This window comes from Musca vetustissima, unplaced genomic scaffold, assembly GCF_032173495.1.
Source record: "Musca vetustissima isolate MV318-11 ecotype Yass unplaced genomic scaffold, APGP_CSIRO_Mvet_v1 utg216506, whole genome shotgun sequence".
NCBI lineage: Eukaryota > Metazoa > Arthropoda > Insecta > Diptera > Muscidae > Musca > Musca vetustissima.
This window is the reverse complement of record NW_026878487.1, coordinates 7,600-23,953: the sequence shown is the minus strand read 5'-3', so window position 1 is coordinate 23,953 and position 16,354 is coordinate 7,600. Positions and strand designations below refer to the sequence as shown.

At 34.1% G+C, this 16,354-nt stretch overlaps 2 protein-coding genes across 2 annotated transcripts; both read right to left on the bottom strand.

Moving 5' to 3' along the window:
• Positions 1-6,513: 6,513 nt before the first annotated feature.
• Positions 6,514-7,016, bottom strand: LOC133323243 (general odorant-binding protein 56h-like). Its single transcript, XM_061532197.1, has 2 exons — positions 6,951-7,016; positions 6,514-6,879 (listed from the first exon to the last, which is right to left on the bottom strand). The coding sequence occupies exons 1-2, from the start codon at positions 7,014-7,016 to the stop codon at positions 6,514-6,516; spliced, it is 432 nt and encodes a 143-aa protein (XP_061388181.1).
• Positions 7,017-10,915: 3,899 nt separating this feature from the next.
• On the bottom strand, positions 10,916-11,400 carry LOC133323244 (general odorant-binding protein 56h-like). Its single transcript, XM_061532198.1, has 2 exons — positions 11,344-11,400; positions 10,916-11,281 (listed from the first exon to the last, which is right to left on the bottom strand). The coding sequence occupies exons 1-2, from the start codon at positions 11,398-11,400 to the stop codon at positions 10,916-10,918; spliced, it is 423 nt and encodes a 140-aa protein (XP_061388182.1).
• Between the last annotated feature and the right edge of the window lie 4,954 nt (positions 11,401-16,354).

Genomic DNA, 16,354 nt, shown 5'->3' with positions numbered 1-16,354 from the left:
GGCACCTGTAGAACCTGGCCCGATTTCCACTACTACGTAAAACCGTCCATCAGGTTGTATCACTCCGTTCTCCTATTAACATCGAGTAAGAGTTGGAGAGGTCTGTGTGAAGCTTTGTTCCTTTCTCAATTTAGGCAATGTCAATATATAACACCATTCCATGGCATCAGCATCAACTATATCAACCGTCTAATATCCAAAGCCTGCCTACAGCCAACATCGTGCAGCCGAAACCTTTGGTGTAGAAAGCTCTGACAATACATCGGCTACATCGATGTTACAAAATAAGGATATTCCTTCAGAAAGGCCAAGCATTTCGGTTTTACAGAATTTTGAATTGTTTCGAATCTGCACTTAAAGTTTGTACTGTGTCTTCTGGACTGGAAATATCGTGTATGCATGTACTTTATGATTTCATCCAGGGGATCAGTCATATTCCTGGCCGTTTTCAGTAAATAAAGCAAATAACTCCATAACACAAATTTGAAATTGCATGCGTATTAAAACATTTATTGTTGCAAATTTTACTTTACAAATAAAAACGGATTTCCGCTCCCATTTATTGCACTCTCAATGTATGATATCCATGCAGACATTTTGCCAACATAAAACTCGTTTCACAATCATCGGTACCCTTATCATTTTTACACTCCTCAATTGCTTTACGCACCTCGGCTTCATGATGTTTTAGCGATGGCAATTCCAGAGAATACTTTAGAAATGCATCGACTATCAGCATACCCTTTTTCAAAATATTTTCCTTTTCCAATATGCATTTGATGTGACATTTGAAATTTTCACTAAATTGAACATTTTTGTCTTCGACAAATTGTTTCATTTCATCTTTTGTTATGGGAAATTCTTTGCGACAACTTTCCATCGAGGCGGCGAAAGTTTTTTTGTCAGCCTGGAAGGAGGGAAAATCAATTATTTCTAGTATTTGAAAAAATTACTTACGAGGATCTTACCCTTGTCAATGTTATGTTGAATACTAAGTACAATAGGGGAATGTAAAATAACTTCATTTTTTGTAGCTGAACTTAGGCGGCAAAAATGTTGACTTTTGAATGTTGCACAAATGTTCGTAAATTTATATGATTTTTGTTCAATGTGTTTTGTAGTTGTTATTTTATAATTGAGTTATTTGGCTGTTTATGTTTAATTAGTAGCCAAATTTGTATGCCATTAGTGCTTAATTACATATTTGTTAATTTGTCAATTTGCCTAACTATATAATTACGAATAATAACTGATTAGTGCGTAATTTGAAAAGTATAAAATGAATAGTGCACAGACGTGTACATTGACACCAATAATAGTATCGTTGTCGATATTTTAGTGCTATCACTTCTGGTCTATAGGTCGTTGATTGGAATATTTGCAAATTGTAACGATGATATATGCGTGTCAAGTAATACTGGAAATGGTTATACTAGCCTAACTCAAAATTGTGTTATGTTTAATAATTATTCTTAGTCCATCCATCTTATTGGACTTATAAAAACACTTCCCCTAACAATTTTATTTATAAAGACCAATAGATCTGCAGAGAGACCACAGGTCTATACAAATACCAATTGGTCTGTATAGATGCCAATTGAAAGTTTATAGAGGCCGTATGTCTGCAGAGCAGTCATATGTCTGTATATAGAACTAATGAGTTTATATAGTCGAATTGGTCTGTGTAGAGACCTCATGTCTTTATAAAGACCAATTGGTATGTAAACAGGCCGATTGGTAGTGTTTAGATATCACAGGGCTGCTGAGAGATCATAGGTCTGTATAAAGTGCAATTAGTCTGTATAGAGAAAATGCCATTTGGTTCAATTTTAATCAGTTTTGTGGGAGTTAGAGGTTAGGTTGGTTGTATTTAGAGTTATTAAAACATGAACCTATATTAATTTAAAATGTTCTGCGAAGAAGTGTTTTTGTTCCTTCAAGAATAGAGAGCGCCAAATTATAACCCCATTCGGTTGGAAATGGGGATAGAATTATGAAAATAACTAAAATTCGCCTAATATTCTATAAAGCTTATATGTGAAACTGTTCACCTACATTTGAAGAGAAACTAATTTTCCCACCAAGCACATGAAATCGAACAAAATTATATATGGGAGCTATATGTAAATCAGGACATAATTGAGCAACCGTGGCATACATCAAATATATGTAAGCTATATCTAAACCTGAAGCGATAATAACAAATTTCAATCCAATACTCTCTGCAATATTTTATCTAAAGCGAAGAGAAATAAGTTTCTCGGTGGTCCATTTGCATGAAATTGGAGGAAACTATGTATGGGAGCTATATCTAAACTGGACATAATTCAGTTCGCTATGCCAAATTTGGTCTCAATTGGACAAATTTTTGAGTTTGGTGCACCATTTATCTAAAATCGGAGGAAAATATATATGGGAGCTAAATCTTAAACTGAACCCATTCAAAAACACATCACATACGTCTATCTATATCTAACGCTGCACAATGTTTTGTCTTAATCGGGCAAACCTTGGGATTTGGTGCAACATTTACCTAATATCGGACTAAAATATATATGGGAGCTGTATCTAAATCGGAATCGATATCAAGAAAACTTCACAGACATCCATCGGGACCTAAATCATTACGCTGTACAAAATGTTGTAGCAATCGGACCAAATTGGATCATAAATGCGACCTGTATTTTGTTGACATATCCTCAAAAGAAACCATGGGTTCAAAATGCGCTCATGAGCCCCAAATTACTAAATTAAAGCCATTTCGAGCGAAAATGCTATCAAAACCCCCAAAATTCAGGTTACCGTCATATGGGGACTACCAGAAAAAGAGAACTTATATTTTTATTTTTTAGTGAAGAAATGTTGTACCCACTAGAACCCATTTCTTCTTAGTGAAGAAATGTTGTACCCACTAGGACCCAATGTACCAAATTTCAGCGAATTCGGTAGAACCCATAATATAGAAAGTTGGTGGTGGCTTATATGGCAGCTATGCCTAAACGTCCCATCTTCGAACTTGGCCTGCCTGCAGACAAAAGACAACTCTATGCAAAATTTTGGCACCCTATCTCAATTTGCTAGAGGCTAGAGTGATTACATCAGACAGGCTGACATGCTTAAATCATCATAGAATTATACTTTATAGGGACGGGAATGAGTATTTCGATGAGTTACAAACGGAAAAACAAAACTAATATACCCTTTATACACTGCGTATCATAACTATAGACGCACCTTTAATTCAATTGGTATGTTAGTTGACAAATAAAATGGACCCATTAACTTATTGTTCACAATAAAACGATCAAAAACACATATTATCCAACAAAAATAATTAATTTATTCTTTATGGTTTCGCCGAATTCTGCACTTTCAAAATTGCTGGTGTTGCATAACTATAGACGCACTTTTACAAAATTAGATAATTTTATTTTTTAAAACTTAAATAAAATAAAATAACTTTTGTAAATAATTGGTAGGGCCTCCCTTATTTTGAATAAGTTCTAAAATGTTATCCATCACACTGTCGATCAAAATTATTCGTAAGTCTTCATCGATTGACCGCCATTCATCGATAATCACTTCTTGGAAATAAAATAATGTTTGGTATTGGCGGTTTTCTGCATAGACACGACGAGTCAAGATTCCACACATGTTCGCGAACGGATTCTGGTCGGAAATTTTAATATTTTTTAATTTTAACCATACTTGAGTACGGCGACTTTTATGAACTGGCGTGTTGTCCTGCTAAAAAACGAGTCCTTCATTGTTGCTGCTTTGCCAAAATTGCAATAATTTGTCTTCCAAGACTTGAACGTACTCCATTGAATTCATCTGAAATGTGAAATAAAGCTTTCCGTGGCTATAAAATGTTCCCAAGGCCATTAAGGAACCGCCATCGAAATATCGTTTTAAGAAATATGGTGATTCCGTCCGTAATGGTCTTGGGAGCATTTTATAGCCACGGTAAGCTTTATATCACTTTTCCTAGTTGTCGGATGAATTCAATGGAGTATGTTCAAGTCTTGGAAGACAAATTATTGCAATTTTGGCAAAGCAGCAACAATGGAGGACTCGTTTTTCAGCAGGACAACGCGCCAGTTCATAAAAGTCGCCGTACTCAAGTATGGTTAAAATTAAAAAATATTAAAATTTCAAACCAGAATCCGTTCGAGAACATGTGTGGAATCTTGACTCGTCGTGTCTATGCAGAAAACCGGCAATACCAAACTGTATTTAACCTCCAAGAAGTGATTATCGACGAATGGCGGTCAATCGATAAACACTTGCGAAAAATTTTGACCAACAGTGTGATGGATAAAATTTTAGAACTTATTCAAAATAAGGGAGGCCATACCCATTATTTATAAAAGTTATTTTATTTAAGTTTTAAAAAATAAAATTATCTAATTTTGTAAAAGTGCGTCTACAGTTATGCAACACCAGCAATTTTGAAAGTGCAGAATTCGGCGAAACCATAAAGAATAAATTAATTATTTTTGTTGGATAATATGTGTTTTTGATCGTTTTATTGTGAACAATAATTTAATGGGTCCATTTTATTTGTCAACTAACATACCAATTGAATTAAAGGTGCATCTATAGTTATGATACACAGTGTAGAAAATATGGCCGATATTCTGTGACAAGTTTCGATGAAATCGGCTTAAATTTCGATATAGCTTTTATACATATTTTCGTCCGATTTGCAGTAAATGGCGCACCAAACTCCTCATGTTTATCAGATATGTATCCAAATAATCAACGGGTATCCGATTGATAAATAGCTTTAAATTGATTTACATAATTTTGTCCCATTGAAAAGAATCAACTCTATATCTGACCAAATGAAAAAATTAGTATAGGTTGCAGAAAGACATGTTTATGGGTCCAATTTCATTTTACTGGTCCTTCAAAAATGCGACGTCTGTTATGATACATCTGTTGAATATACCCAAAGTGGTGAAGGGTATCATATAGTCGGCCCCGTCCGACTTTACTACTTTCCTTACTGGTTTGAATTGATCTAAGCATATCCATCAATTGATGCAAATTGGTATAATTCATATAATGATGTGTACTAAGTGTCCCTGAAATTGGGTAAGATTTTTATTCAGCTCCCAGATATATGTTCGTACGATTTTATATAAAAGGAGCACTAAACTCCCAAGGTTTTTCCGATTCAGTCGAAATTGGGAATAACGTACCATAATAAGTCTAAAATTTTGTGCCAAGTTTCTTTGAAATCGGTTCAGCTTCCAAATCGGTTCAGCTTCAGGTGTATTTCCTGATTGACATATACCAATTTTTGCTTAAAATCGAACCGGATTTTTAAATAGCTCTTATATATAACTTCTTGTTCCCACATTAATTCCGCTTTGTTTAAGGTCTGCTGAATTTATCCGTACACATATGTGGGGATATTTTATATTCCAAGAGATTCAATTTGGGAAGTGATAATTTCTTAATTTATTTTTATGGAAAAGATCTAAAAGAATGGTTTATGGACTTCCGAATCCTATTTTTATTGAAGGAATGCAACAATAAATGAAAGTAACTGTGTTTTATTCGAAAGGTATTGATTATAGTTTTAGTATATAAGTATTTAGGTGTAATACATTTTTATAGAGTGTATATCCAATAGAATAAAATGTTAATATCCTACAAACCAAATAATATCCTTTTATTACATTTTGTTGGCAACAACGACAATAACATTACGATCAACAAGACACTTGGCAACATTATAAGCCAAATCACATTCATTTGCACCCTTTTCGTTTTTACATTCATCGGCAGCTTTCTGTAAATCATTCTGACGATTTTTCCATTCAGGTAATTCCAGAGAAAATTTAACAAAAATTTGCCATTTTTAAAGGCATTCTCTTTTTCCAGCACACATTTAATGTGGCATTTAAAATCATCACCAAATTCGGCATTTTTATCTTTAGTGAATTTTTCAAATTCACCTGCAGCTATGGGATTCGATTCGTGACACGACCGTATTGAGGCAATAAAATTATCCATATCAGCCTGCAAAAGGGGGGAGAGAAAATCGAATGTTTTGAAATTTTTAAAGGATGGAGGACTTAGAACATTACCTTTGCCGGCAGGACTGCTAGTAGTAAACAAAGTATGCCAATGTAGATTGAACTCATTTTTGAAATTTGTTAGAACTTTCCGTGTTGGAATAACAATGTTTATTGCTCTTAAGTGATCGGAAATTTTGGAATATTTATATGAATTTGTGAATGAAGTTTTTTAATATTTTTTAATATTTTTTAAAATTGTTTAATGCTAATGACCCTCCTCAATCGAATTTGTTTTTTTTTGTCCATTTTGTTTGCATTTATTTAATTAAAGTAATTACCATTAAAATTATTTGGTGCATGCATAAACAAATATTAGGTAAATTGATTTTTATTAATAATTTAAAATAATTATATGTGCATTACATTCAACAAAGGTTATAATTCTCCCACGAATCTTCTCTGACCCATTAAAAAAATAAATTTATTGTTGTTGACCAAAGACGAAATCTTTGTTCTCCTTTAGGCAAATGCCAATATTGAAAGCTGTCTCACATTCATCGGAGCCTTTCTTTTCCTTGCACATATCCACTGCCTTAGTAACTTCAGCATGGCGATCTTTTAAGGCAGGATGGTTGAGGGCCTTCTCCAAAAAAGCTTTATCATCGAATACACCCTTTACAAAAAATCCTTGTTTTTCCAAAATACATTTACCCTGGCACTTAATGGGCGTTGTCGCCTTGCTGGGGTCCATGTTACTTTTCATAAATGCCTGCATGTCCTCTTCGTTAACTGGGACCTCTACCTCACAGGTTTTTATGACTTTTTGAAAGTCCTCATCATTATCGGCCTACAAGGAAAAAAAATTACAAAAATTAATTTTATAAGCATAAATATTTTCTAATCCTGCCATAACCTCACCTTAACCCAACCAACGGCAAAGGCCACCAACAATATTAAAATATTACAAATATTGTAAAACCGCATGTTTAGCTTTGCTAAAAATTTATTTATTTTCGCAATTTTTATTCCACACAAATGTTTGTAATGTCGTCGTTGGTATTTAGTGACTGTGGCATTATTGGTTACATTGCCCGGAATTTATTGGATTTGATTTTCGCTTCAAAAATTCATTCTGTACTCGTCGAAATAGTCTTGTTTTAACTAAAAATGTAATTTTTGCTTTGTTGTAATACAAATATAACATTGATAATTACTTTAATTTGAATATATGCAATTATTGTTGTAATTTAATTAGTTTTTGTTATATTATTATTTAATTCTTTTGTTTTTTTGTTTGTAATGTAGATTTTGTTAATAGTCCATGTAAATTAGTAATTTTATTTTTTTTTCGCATAAATGCAACATTGATTATGAAAAATTAGTATGTAAAATATTTGAGGTTAGCTAAATAATAACAAAATATTTTATTTGTGAAATAAGTAATTAGCTGGCAATTTGTGCCCATTCATTGAATGTATTATTTTTAGGATTCTTGGTTGGGAACACTGAAGAAAAATGTGAAAATATCAATCAAATAATCGGTCGATTTTGGAACTGGTATGATTGTTGCCATTTGTTGTATGATTTCTTGCCATTTTTAAGGTAACTTCATAATGCCTCTTTCATTGAAGTCCTGCTCTATATTTGCAAAAAAACTCTAGCAGTCGATTTTCACAATCCTCCCTAGATACCAATTTTTATACCCTTCACCACACTGAGGTACCATGTTTAGGCATAGCTCCCATAAAAAGCATAGCTCCCATAGCGCGTTTTTTAACAGAATTCGCTGAAATTTAGTATTTTTAATTCTTAATGGGTAGCAAATCTCCCTACCAATAAATATAAATAAAGGTTAATTTTTTCGGATAGCCCCCATATAAGAGTACCCCCAATTTTCGGTATTTTCGGGTTCTTGGGCTCGTTTTATAACTGAATTCTCTGAAATTTGGTAAATTGGGTTCTTATTGGCTACCAACTTAGTCAACTAATAATTATAAATATAGGCCCAGTTTTTCTGGTAGTCTCCATATAACAATACCCCCATATTTTTTGGATTTTAGGGGTTCTGATCGTATTTTTTCGACCGAACTGACTGTAGTTTAGTACGTCGAGTTCTTATTAGGTAGCAAATCTCTCCACTATAAATTATAAATATTGGTCAATTATTTCTGGCAGCCCCCATATAAGGATACCCCCCAATTTTCGGTATTTTGAGGTTCTTGTACCAAATTCTTTTTATACCCTTCACCACACTGTGGTACAACTATTATGTCATTGTGCATATGTTAGTAACAGGCAAAAGGAAAGGAGATAGACATATGGTTCCTTTTGAGCATATGCATACAATCACTTTTTGAGTCGATTTAAGCACAAAATTTGGCACATCGTAACAAATTAAGTCTAGAATGATGTGTGTTGAGTTTCCTGGAAATCGGTTCAGATTTATATATAGCTCCCATATATATTTCCGTCCGATATATATCTTTCGATTTGCACGAAATTTGGCGCAGCGTAATGAATTATCTCTAGAATGATGTGTGTTAAGTTTCCTGAAAATCGGTTCGTATTTAGATATAGCTCCCATATATATTTTCGTCCGATTTAATGGAAATGGTGCACCAACGTCTCTTAATATCTTTCGGTTTGCACTAAATGTTGCACAGCGTAATGAATTAGCTCTAGATGTGTGTTAAGTTTCCTAAAATCGGTTCAGATTTAGATATAGCTTCTATATCTGACCAAATAAAAAATCAAGCTCCCGTAGATTCTGGCGAGTCTCTGTAAATGTGTGTTGTCTAGCGTTGTCCTAGTGGAACACGAAACATCTCCTTTTGGTCAATTCTGGCCGTTTCTGGTCAATCTTCAACGATCTTCAAACGTCCAGTCCCACCAAATGCATAGCAGAAACTTCCTGGCCGTTAGTCCTGGTTTAGTCACAGTTTGAGGTGCTTCACCTCTCTTTGACCACAAACATTTTCTCACAGGGTTATCGTATGCGATCCATTTCTCATCTCAATTATCATTCGTTTAAGAAATGGATCTGTCTCATTCCGTCGGGCTTCTTTTTGAACCCAGTTTTGTGTACTTTCTTACTTAGCTGGCTTATGACAGAACGGTTGTTCCATAAGCTTTAAAAAGATTTCCAGGCCCGTCGGTCTTGAGCGCATCTCATTCAAATTGAAATGCCCTTTTCCTATGAAAGACCATTGGGTGACGTAGGGGATGACATATACCAAGCAACGACTCTGATTGAATTTACCATGGCGAAGCTCAGGCTTACCTTAGTCCCTCTTTCATCTCGATTGTGGATGCTGACCTCCCCGCGGTGTCACCTTGCGGTGTCACCTTCGTCATCCATTGAAATAGTGAGTTGATATGTGCCGCAAGTTCACCCAAAAGAACAAAAGAATGGGTTAGTTGCCCATTTTCGGAAAACCCCTCGTACTATGAAAAAGCAACGAAAAAGAATGTGTAAATGGTTAAAAAAGTTTTATGATCGATTTTTAACTCCAGGGCGATGCTGCGTCTGCTAATATGCCGATCAACTTCGATTATTTCTCCGATTTTATCGACATTTTCGACGACCGGCCTAATGGATTTCTATTATGGGAGCTATATTTAAATCTGATCCGATTTCAATAAAACTCCGCATACATCTATCACGACCTAACTCCGAACACTGTGCATGATTTTGTCTCAATCGGACAAATATTGGGAGTTTGGTGCACCATTTAGTTAAAATCGGACGAAACTATATATGGTAGTTATCTAAACCTGAACCGATTAAAAAAAATTCCACATATATTGAACTGAACTTAATTCAGTACCCTGTGCAAGATTTTGCCTCAGTCGAACAATCCTTGGGAGTATGGTGCTCCATTTAGATAAAATCGAACAAAGCCATATATGGAAGCTATATCTAAATCTGAACCGATTTCAACAAAATTTCGCATACATCAATCTGGAACTAATTCAATACTATGAGCAAAATTGTGTCTCAATCGGACCAATATTGGGAGTTTGGTGCACCGTTTACATACGGACGAATATGTATATGGGAGCTATATCGAAATTTGAACCGATTTTCTCCAATTTCAATAGTGTTCGTCCTTGGACCAAATAAGTGACATGTGGCAAATTTCATCCAAATCGGATCATAAATGCGACCTGTACTTTGTTCACAATAATACATGGACGGACGGAAGGACGGACGGACATGCATAAATCTACTCAGTAAGTGATTCATATTCTGAAAAGGAACCATGGGTGTATCTCGATTTCTTTTATCTGTTACAAACATATGCACATAATGCCCTGTACCACTGTGTGGTGAATGGTATAAAAACTACACAGATATTAAACTGGACTTAATTCAATCGGAGCAAACTGAAATGCCTTATTAGAGCCTTTTTGTTGAAAAATGCGACTACAATGCTGAAAACTTACCGTTGCCAAAGGCTATGAAAGTTTTTGTAAAGAACCAATAAATAGCTTCTGGGGAGAATATACCAACACAAAAATAAGGTAACTGATGAGGATCTGTGTCGAGATCCGAAACTATAGTCTTCCCTGCCTTACCCCCTCGGCGGACAATGTCATACGTTCCCCACTAATAAATAGTTTTTTTTTTATAAGAACAACAAACTGGGATTCAGCCTGATTATTTTGCAAAAAAAAATACAAATTGTATCCCAAATAACCCGCCAACACTATAGAAATGCACATTTTTTTTATGCACAGGATATTACCTTTATTGTTATGATACGATTATTATATATTAAATTTGCAAACACATTAGTTTAGTTCCTTAAACACTACATCTCTTTATGAAAGTAAAAACTTTTTCTTCCGGTTGCCAATCATACTCATCCATTTACATCACCTTAAGCAGCAAATGCCATTTGACCAACTTCGGTATTGCCGAAACATTTCATTAACATATAGGCACCTTCGCAATCATGTTCCACCTTTTCATTGTTGCATGCGGAAATAACACTTGCTACCTCATCTAAATGATCTTTCATCGAATCTTTAGCTTCCAAATATTTCAACATTTCCTCAGCAACAAAACTACCATCATTGAAGAAATGATTTTGTTCCATCATACATTTGATGTGGCATTTAACAGGACCGGTTGCATCTTCTTCCTTCATGCCATTTTCAAAATATTTCTCTAATTCCTCGGCGGTAGCTTTTGATTGTTCCGTACAGACTTCGGCATGTTTTTCCAATTCTTCAGTTAAGTTGGCCTGTTCGGAAATATATAAAATTACATAAATCAGAAAATTCTGTCAGGTTTATTAAAACTTACCTTAACAATAGCTGCCCCCAAAATTGCAAAGCAAACACCAAGGTAGAAAATCTTCATCTTCGATCGAAAATATCGTTACTTAGAAACTTGATGAGAAACTGTTACAATTTCCTAGAAATTAGTTCATATTTATAGTCGTGAGGTTTAGGATGTAAGTTTATTAGTTTTTCTATCAAGATGTTTTGTAAACAGAAATAATTGGAATATTTCAGAAATTAGACAGATCAATTAATGTAATTAAATGTTAACTGATACATTGTGAATAAATGATTTGTTGTTGACGAGGAATGATATCTGTTATATGGGCATATAGTTTTCTAATGTTACTATACAATATTCATTAAATCGTCAAATAGTAGAACAGTTCGGATAATTACATATAGACTAACAAAATCAAGGAAAATTTATTGAAAATCGTTTACAATTTTAAAGTTTACCGTAATTAAACCATTCGCAATTAAAATCTGCTTCGCTATTTTTTTAATCATATGTGGTCCTGAAAAATAAATATATGTTGACAAGATACCTTTGTGATGTTCGACTTAAAATTGTAGCATCAAGGGCGAATAGAACAGAAACAGAAAAACATAAATAACCGCGCGAAATTTACACTCTCTAGTGTAGTAATGATAATATTTAAAGCAACACTTTCATATCCGAATACCAAAATCGATATAATTGGTGTCCACTTAAAGCACAATTACTCCTCTTCCATATAAATGTAAGTTATCCCGGTCAATGTCCTTCTGAAATAAGTATTTTTTTCACATAAAAGTCATAGCCCATTCGACCCGGTAAAATATTGAACGATCTTCATCAACAGTCACGATTATTCCCATATCCACTTCACTGTATAAAATTGTGTTATGTTGGGGTCATAATTGTGGCATCTAGAGTTACCAGAAAAATAGATAACAAGTGAAAAAGGCCTAAAGCTGGGTCGGGCCAAACTTTTATACCCACACTAGAGTTATACTGCCAGTTACGTGTAATAAAGTTCGGAACACCAATGGGTCCGATATTCGGACTTCATCTACACTTGGTAAAGATAATAGGTTGTACAAAGTTTGATTCAAATCGAATAGTCCGTTCGTATGATGTTATCAAATTAACTGTTTGCACAATTTTGACGATTTTGTGGGGAAGTAACTGAAGGAGTGATTTAGACTTGGTGCAGATAATAGCTTGTGCAAAGTTTGTTTCAAATTGGACATTTTGTTCGCCTAATATTGGATTTAAAAATATTTAAAAATTTTGAAATCTGGCGAATGGAATGTTCGACGTGAACCGAACAATGTTCACGTCGAACATTCCATTCGCCAGATATTGGATTTGACCCTTTCTGGGGGAGGTACCAGAAGGGGTAGACCAATGGTTCCCATCTCCCTACTTGACCTAGGCTTGGTCAAGATAATGGGTTGTACAAAATTTAATTCAAATCGGATAGTTTATACCGCACAAAAAGCGCGGTATAAACTTCCATCTCTGTTATGAACACATGTTAAATTTTGTTTCGATCTGGCAACTCCATCATACATTTTGGAAATCGGTACAGAATTAGATATAGCTCCTATATATAGTTTCGTCCGATTTTTTGTAAATGGTCCACCGCACACACTTCCACTATTTGTCCGATTCAAACAAAATTTTACACAACGCACTGAATTAAGTCCAGTTTGATGCCCGTGAAGTTTTTTTATAGCTCCCATATATAGTTTCGTCCGATTTTGTGTAAATGGTGCACCAAACTACCAAGGATTGTCCGATTCAAACAAAATTTTGCAAAGTGTATTGAAATATGTCTATATTGATGTATACGAAATTTTCTGGATATCGGTTTGGATTTAGATATACATAGCTCCCATGTATAGTTTTCGTCCGATTTTTTGTAAACATTTGTCTGATTGAAACAAATGCACAGCGTACTTAAATAGGCTCATATCGATGTATGCAAAGTTTTGTGGAAATCGGTTGAGATTTAAATATAGCTTTCATATATACTCGTAGTTTCGTCCGATTTTATGGAAATGGTGCCCAAAAACCCAAATATTTTGATTAAGTCCGGTTTGATGTGTGTGAAGTTTTCTTGAAATCGCTTCAGTTTTAGATATAGCTTAAATTTTATCTAATTGGTGTACCAAACTCCCAAGGATTGTCCGATTGAGACAAAATCTTGCACAGCGTACTGAATTAAGTCCAGTTTAATGTCTGCGGATTTTTGTTTCGTCCAATTTTATGTAAATGGTGCACCAAACTCCCACGATTGAGACAAAATATTGAGCAGTGTACGGAGTTAGGTTCAGATAGACGGATCAGATTTAGATATAACTCCCATGTATATTTTCTTCCGATTTTATGTAAATGGTGCACCGAAGAGCCTATGCTTATTCGACTGACACGAAATTTGGCAGAGCTGAGTTTAGAGCGATTAGTATAAAAGTTGTAAAAATCGTTTTAGATTTAGATATATCTCCCATAATCATTTTCATCTGATTTTATGTAAATGGTGGACCGAGGAGCCTACGTCTGTTCCATATAGACGAGATAAAATTGTGAACAGCGCACTGTTCTGCTGGATGTCAAATGGTTTATTCCACTGTTGCTTAATTAGGGCCAGATTTACTATAGCTCCACAAACATTATTTTTCTAGGTTTCATACAAATGGTACACCAAAGAATCCGACTGACATGCAATTTTTCATAGATTTCAGAATGGCATGTGTATGAGTTTTTTAATTGGTTCATATATCTATGTAGATCACACATTTAATTTCGCCCGATTTCATTCCAATGGTCCTGTAAAGATTATTTGTCCTGTAAAGATTATTATTATAGGATATTATATATACTAGCATCTCTTGTATATATCAAAAGTGATGCAGTGTATCATATAGTCGGCCCCGTTCGACGTTTGAACTTTCTTTACTGGTTTAAATAAGTGTAGATCACATCACATTTAATTTAGTCCGATTCCATGTCGATGGTTCTCTAAAGATGCTACGTCTGTCATATCGACATTATACTGTGCGTATGAGCATATATTAATGTATCCAAAGTGATGAAGGGTATCATATAGGTGGCCCATCCGACTTTTGAACTTTCCCTATTGGTTTTCTTATCAAGTGTAAAGTTTAGATTACATCATTTTCTCCCTTCGAGAGTTATGGTGCGTAACCGACAGACAGTAGGGTGGACTTATTTAAATCGTCTGGAAATGGTTTAAAACATATTTTATACAATGACAATGCAATCCCGGGATTGTAAATGCCGTAGACACATTATTCGACCGAAACTGACTGTCGTTTCAGATTCAATCCTCAACCACCCTAATATACAAATTTTTAATCTCAGCTAAAATTTGTCATAAATTTAATTTATGAATACACACAAAAACACCATTTCAACTACATTTATAAACGATTTTCTACAAACCTCACTGCATTCGAAATATTTATAGACACATTTTCATGATTGTTGATAAAAATTTGTATACGTTAATTGTTTGTGGTTTTGCAGTTGTTGTTGTTGTTATTTTTATTCTAGATTTGATTTAGAACTCTAAATCTAAAATAAAGCGTAACAACTAATTTTCGTTATTTGTAATTCATTTTGTTTGTATTTAGTCGAACATTAAGTGTAATTAAATTATCTATTATTATTATTGTTATTGCTGTCATTGTTGGCGTTGTTGTTGTTTTTGTATTATTTTCCAATTTCACGTAGCACAATCGGAAATATTTCACACACAAAATCGTGTGTGTGTGTGTCGGTATGTGGTATAATAATAAACGCGAAATATTTATTATTATGATTATTATTATTGTTTTTTTCTGTTATTATTGTTGTTGTTATTTAATAGAATTAACTATGAATAATTCACATTTATTATTGCCTTTTTGTTGGTTCAACACTAATTTCCAATGTGAATTAAAACAGATTATTTGGATAATTTATCAAAAATAACATTTCGAAATAAATCAATTAAGCGAGAGCTAATAAATATTTTATTTATATACATACGTATGTATAACTGTATATAAACTATTATTTTAACTAAACATTTTTGGAATCTAATAAAATGTAATAACCCACAAGAAAATAATTCAAAATTTAAGAGTTAAAATTTGGTATTTTTGGTTCTTATTGAGAATAGCATCTCCCTACCAACAAAAATCAATATTGATATTGATAAAATTGCACCCCTTCATTAAATTAAAACCAGTAAGGAAAGTAGTAAAGTCGGACTGGGCCGACTGTATGATACCCTTCACCACTTTGGGTATATTCTACATATGTATCCTAACATATGTAGAATATATCTGAACCGATTTCAGGGAATCTTGCCAGAGACTAATTTATATTACATCAGTACGTTGTGTAAATCGGCCAAGCTATGGATCTTTTCACGAAGCTTAGCAACACCATTCTAGACTTAATTCAGTACCCTATACCAAAATTCGTGCAAATCGAAAGATATATAGGGACATTGGTGCACCAATTACATAAAATCGGACGAAAATATATATGGGAGCCATATCTAATCTGAACCGATTGTCACGAAACTTTGCACACATCATTCTAGTATCAGTTCAGTACGCTATGTTAAATTTCGTCAAATCGAATGATATATAGAGACTTTGGTGCACCATTTACATAAAATCGGACGAAAATATATATGGGAGCTATATCTAAATCTGAACCGATTTTCAAGAAATTTTACACACATCGTTCTAGACTTGATTCAGTACGCTATGCCAAATTTCGTGCAAATCGAAACGTATATAGCTACTTTGGCGCACCATTTACCTTAAATCGGACGAAAATATATATGGGAGCTATATCTAAATCTGGACCGATTTCCAGGAAACTTAACACACATCATTCTAGGCATAATTCATTAGGCTATGTCTAATTTCGTGCAAATCGAACGATATATAGGGACATTGGTACACCAATTACATTAAATAGGACGAAAATATATATGGGAGCTATATCTAAATCTTGACCGATT